General features: G+C 37.1%; 1 protein-coding gene across 1 annotated transcript in view; it reads right to left on the bottom strand.

Annotated features, from left to right (window-relative positions):
• LOC107575773 (laminin subunit alpha-1-like) overlaps nt 1-6,250 on the bottom strand; it is a 31,778-nt gene that overhangs the window by 14,501 nt on the left and 11,027 nt on the right. The window contains exons 7-13 of the mRNA XM_016262105.1: nt 4,976-5,077; nt 4,463-4,494; nt 4,242-4,353; nt 4,016-4,126; nt 3,063-3,190; nt 2,095-2,181; nt 1,795-2,006 (exon numbers count right to left, since the gene is read on the bottom strand). Of these exons, the coding sequence (XP_016117591.1) occupies nt 1,795-2,006; nt 2,095-2,181; nt 3,063-3,190; nt 4,016-4,126; nt 4,242-4,353; nt 4,463-4,494; nt 4,976-5,077 (784 nt within the window). The remainder of the gene's footprint in view (nt 1-1,794; nt 2,007-2,094; nt 2,182-3,062; nt 3,191-4,015; nt 4,127-4,241; nt 4,354-4,462; nt 4,495-4,975; nt 5,078-6,250) is intronic.

Raw genomic sequence — 6,250 nt, 5'->3', positions numbered from 1 at the left:
GTCACCATGGCAACCGCGGGCTGCACACACACACACACACACACACACACACACGGAAACACGGATTACACACTACAGTAAAACAGTTCCGCGTTTGTCCAGCAGATTTCACTGGAGCTTCATGTCAGAAAGTGTTATTATTATTATTATTATCCAAATCTGACTATTATGTTTATATATTAGGGGTGTAACGGTACACAAACATGACGCTTTGGTATGGTTTCGGTACAGCAGGAGGAAAAAACTAAACCTATATATATATATATGTTTTTTAGTTAAACAATGGTTTACTGAACAAATTGCTTATTCTTTAAATAAATTCAACTACAATTAAAATCTACCTCAGCTCTAAACTATAGGGAGCCCTTTTACATTACTATAAGGTTACAATTAACAACACAGCCCAAACTTAAATTCAATTACTGTTTATTTTTAACTATAGTAATCAACACACAAATTAAAAATTTGTATGCAAACATGTAAATTGCACATAACGCAGTTTTTAAATTACCTTCTATATTATACAATTTCTATTCGTTGTTGAAATATAATAATTTACAGAGAGGCTGTCATAAAAGATTTATTTAAACACGTTACATAATTATGACGTCAAAGTAAAATATAACGAGTATAAAGTCTAATATTTATCAAAATGCTCTTCTCTAGACATCATTTCTGTAGTAAACACCGAGCTGTAGACACTGATGACTTGCCTGAGGTTAATAAATGCTGTGAAATGTTGTTTACACGCTGTTTTAATGACGTCTTTCTGCAACTGAAACGCTGTTTGAGCGATTACATGAGGGGTGAGAAGTTCATTCATGTTTATTTCACGTTAAACCTAGCAGTAAAGAAGAAGAGGGATGATCACTGAGGCGTCTATACAGCGATCTGTCCAGCCAAAGCGGGATTTATTGTCTGTTATTGCGTACCGAACTGAAAGACCCTTACCGAAGATTTTCGGTACGAATACATGTACCGTTACACCCCTAATAGATAATATTAATATGATTTAAATATAATTACTTCAAATATACATTTCAATCAGTCATTATTGCACAACAGAAAAATAGAAATGTACTTATAAGAGTGGAACGAAAGACGTAAATGAAAATTCAATTACCCAAAAGCATTGTAAGTGAACCTCAGGGACAAAGATTTTAATATAAAAATGATGCATAAAACATTTGTGACCCTGGAGCACAAAACCAGTCAATTTTTTGAAATTGAGATTTATGCATCAGCTGAAAGCTGAATAAATAAGCTTTCCATTGATGTATGGTTTGTTAGGATCGGACAATATTTGAAAATCTGGAATCTGAGGGTGCAAAAAAATCTAAATATTGAGAAAATCATCTTTAAAGTTGTTCAAATGAAGTTCTTAGCAATGCATATTACTAATCAAACATTAAGTTTTGATATATTTACGGTAGGACATTTACTAAATATCTTCATGGAACATGATCTTTACTTAATATCCTAATGATTTTTGGCATAAAAGAGAAATGTATAATTGTGACCCATACAATGTATTGTTGGCTATTGCTACAAATATCCCCCAGCGACTCTACACTGCTTCTGTGCTGCAGGGACACAAATTATTATAATAACTTCAAATATACATTTCAATCAGTCATTATCGCACAACAGAAAATAGAAATGTACTTCTCAGAGTGAAAAGAAAGAGCTAAATGAACATTTAAATTACGCAAAAACATTGTAAGTGAACCTCAGGGACAAAGATTTTAATATAAGAATGATGCATAAAACATATGTCGAGTGATATTCTCTCACCCTGGCAGTTTTTGAGGGTCACGGCGTCTCCGTAGAAGCCGTCGGCGCAGCGCTCGCAGTGCAGACCCGCCGTGTGACCCAAACACTTCAGACACTCTCCGGTGCGTCCGTCACAGTGACCCGCTTCAGCCGGATCCATGTTACCGTTACACTCACACGCCAAACACCGCCGGCCCGGCTCCGCGGGGTCGCCATAGTAACCGTCAGCACACCTGAGGACCAGTAATCAGTGATTTTATTGGTGCAGGAATATGAAGCTCAGAATAAATCAAAGATCAAACTTCCTCATTAGTCCTGTACCTCTCACACTTGGCTCCGGCGTATCCCAGCTGGCACTGATCACAGGTGAACTCACCGGCACGCTGCAGCACACACGTGGGGCTAAAACTACAGCACACACACCAGTCAGATATTTCACACACTGTTTCATAGGGGCTACATATTTGTACTGATATATATATATATATACACTACCGGTCAAAAGTTTGGGATCAGTAAGACTTGTAATGTTTTTAAAGAAGACTCTTCTGCTCATCAAAGCTGCATTTATTTGATCAAAATACAGAAAAATACAGTAATCTTGCTAAATGTTATTACAATATAAAATAATGGTTTCTATTTTAATATCCTTTAAAATTTAATTTATTTCTGTGACGCAAAGCTGAATTTCCACATGAGTGGATGAGTGTCACATGATCCTTCAGAAATCATTCTAATATGCTGATTTATTATTAGAATTATCAACAGTTGTGCTCTCACACACACTCACACACTCACACACACACTCACACACACACACACACTCACACTCACACTCACACTCACACTCTCACACACACACACACACACACACACACACACACACGCACTCACACTCACACTCACACTCATACACACGGTCGGTCACTCACTTGTTAGACGCCAGTGTCAGTGGGCAGGAGCATCTCTGGCAGTCGTCTGGCGTTCCTTCGCTGGCGTCACCATAGAAACCTGGCAGACACTGATCACAGTGAGGCCCCGTGGTGTTGTGTGCACAGCCCTGTAGAGAACACACACACACACACACATAGTGTTTACGGGTTTTTTTCAACTGCTTAAACACATTTTTTAAAACGTTGCCTTTTTCAAAACTTTACAGACAAATCACACAAGAACCACACACACACTCACACTCTCTCACACACACACTCACACACACACACACACACACACACACACACACGCACTCACACTCACACTCACACTCATACACACGGTCGGTCACTCACTTGTTAGACGCCAGTGTCAGTGGGCAGGAGCATCTCTGGCAGTCGTCTGGCGTTCCTTCGCTGGCGTCACCATAGAAACCTGGCAGACACTGATCACAGTGAGGCCCCGTGGTGTTGTGTGCACAGCCCTGTAGAGAACACACACACACACATAGTGTTTACGGGTTTTTTTCAACTGCTTAAACACATTTTTTAAAACGTTGCCTTTTTCAAAACTTTACAGACAAATCACACAAGAACTGCACACACAAAATGCAAAGTGCCTCACATCTCTTGCAAAATGAAGCACTGCATTCAAAATATCACAACAAACATTTGCAAACACCTTTGCCATAATATTATATTTTTGGATTATTATCTAATTTTATTAATTTATTATATGTGACCCTGGAGCACAAAAGCAGTCATAAGGATCATTTTTTTATATTGAGATGTATGCATCATCTGAAAGCTGAATAAATAATCTTTCCATTGATATATGGTTTGTTAGGATAGCACAATATTTGAAAATCTGGAATCTGAGGGTGCAAAAAAATCTAAATATTGAGAAAATCATCTTTAAAGTTGTCCAAATGAAGTTCTTAGCAATGCATATTACTAATCAAACATTAAGTTTTGATATATTTACGGTAGGACATTTACTAAATATCTTCATGGAACATGATCTTTACTTAATATCCTAATGATTTTTGGCATAAAAGAGAAATGTATAATTGTGACCCATACAATGTATTGTTGGCTATTGCTACAAATATCCCCCAGCGACTCAACACTGCTTTTGTGCTCCAGTCACATATTTTATATTATTTTAATACTCCTCCAGCGCTACCAAATCTGCTCCTGGTGCCACGATCTGCAGAACTTAACCCTGGAAGGTGTACCGTCGATAAGTACCGATACCATTTCATCGCCCAGGCCTAGTTTAGAGCAGGTCATAATGAAGATAAACCTACCAGACACTCTCCGTTGATGTCGCACTCCGCTGCGTGATCGTTACACTCGCACTGAAGACAGTTTCCTCCGAACAGAATCCCACCGACCCGATAAAACCCGGGCATACAGTACTGAAGAGAAGAACACACAGCGCTGGGTTAATAACCTCTGCTTCAGCTGTCTGCACATAATTCCTTCACTGATCATGTGGACGTCTGATAGAGCGACCCGGAAGTGGTTTCTCACCTCACAGGAAGTGCCAGAATAACCCCAGGGACACTCGCACTGCTCCACATCCAGAGGGACTTTAGAGAGACCCGAGCTTGTGTCTCCAACACCTAAAGACACCGAACTCAACCTGTGGACAAAACACACGTTTACATCTATTACATACATTATATTAACAATTCAAATGTTTATAAACATTTAAAAAAAATTAAAATGTTTTGATGTTTTATTGCTAGTACCGACACATGCACACTAGTTTATATACCCAAGACTAAATTAAAACACTTAACTACATATACATTTAATAATATAAAAAATGCTATTAATAACTACAAATATTATTAATATATTTAATAATAACAAATAAATAAATATGTAAAATGTACATTTACATAAATAATACATAATATATAAAAATGTATACATAATATATAGTACATCAATTTTTATATAAAAAAAGTATTTTGAACGGGGCCATTTTTATAAATTCAGTTATTATTTTGTCTTGTGGAGAATATATAAACATCTGTGAAATAGCTTATTCAGGACAGTATTAAATAAACAATAACATGCAATTTTCATGATCCCTCTTATATTGTTAAAATTATTAACATTTTGCATATTCTGCAAGGGGCGTGTAAATTTATGAGCACAACTGTATATGTAAAATTACAATATAACATAAAATAACTATATAATAAATATTACAATAATTCTAGCGTGACATGAATGCAGAATAATTATCATCTCACCTCAATAATTACGCTGAAATGAGCTTGAAGCGTTTTGTCCACGTTTTCCTCAGACGTGTCATAAGCAACGCTGTAGTTCAAGAAGCTTCCATATGACGTCAGCTAAAAGAGAAACGATGAGGATATATTAGCTAAACCGTTCAGAATACTGTGTTAATGTGTTTAAACCGGTTCTCAGATGATTGTAGGTCATTATATACAGTTTTAATAAAAAAAGGCCTCTAACCCTAGCTTGCTCTATTCTTTTTCTATTCTATCTGTTTTCTTTTTATTTATTATATTATTTTTTAAAAACTTGCTATGTCTAACTGAGACTTGTTATAGCACTTGCATATTATTGCTCTTTTGTTGATTTTGATTGCTTCTATTGTTCTCGTTTGTAATGATAAAAGCATCTGCTAAATGACTAAATGCAAAATCTGTCAAGTGCAAACAAGTGTATTTCAAGCGATGAAAATAACATCCACAATGACTGTAATCTCAGGAACAGTTCTGATATCATCTTGAATCGAGAGCGATCGGCACCTGATAACCACGAACAGTGTAATTACTTATATTAATGTCATTAATCACCCGGGACTGACTCTGTGGATGTGTGTAAGCTAATTATCTGTAAATGTGCTAATGAGTCTGAGTGTAATGACAGACAGCATCAGGAGACACAGAAACACGTAAACAGAGGGATCAGAGTGAAGCGTGTCGCTGCAGATTAGTGTTCATTTCGTTAACGAAAACTATGACGAAAAATGTTCGTTGACGAGTCTTGTTTCCCCATATGACTAAGATGAGATGAAGACGAGACGACAATAAGGTCAATAAACGATAACTATGACTACATCAACATGCACATTTCATTGACGAAAAAGACGAGACTAAAATGTATTCAAAAAAAATAAAAACTTACTCGACCGCTGTTGTTTTAATAGAGAAATATTTAATGTTTAATATTTATTTGTGTGTGTGTGTGTGTGTGAGAGTGTGTGTGTGTGTGTGAGAGTGTCTGTGTATGTGTGTGTGTGTGTGTGTGAGAGAGTGTCTGTGTATCTGTGTGTGTGAGAGAGTGTCTGTGTATCTGTGTGTGTGAGAGAGTGTCTGTGTATCTGTGTGTGTGAGAGAGTGTCTGTGTATCTGTGTGTGTGAGAGAGTGTCTGTGTATCTGTGTGTGTGAGAGAGTGTCTGTGTATCTGTGTGTGTGAGAGAGTGTCTGTGTATCTGTGTGTGTGAGAGAGTGTCTGTGTATCTGTGTGTGTGTGAGTGAGTGTGTGTGTGTGTGTG

The sequence above is a fragment of the Sinocyclocheilus grahami genome, unplaced genomic scaffold (genome assembly GCF_001515645.1).
Source record: "Sinocyclocheilus grahami isolate Dianchi unplaced genomic scaffold, SAMN03320097.WGS_v1.1 scaffold2881.1, whole genome shotgun sequence".
Lineage (NCBI taxonomy): Eukaryota > Metazoa > Chordata > Actinopteri > Cypriniformes > Cyprinidae > Sinocyclocheilus > Sinocyclocheilus grahami.
This window is presented reverse-complemented; position numbering and strand designations above follow the sequence as displayed.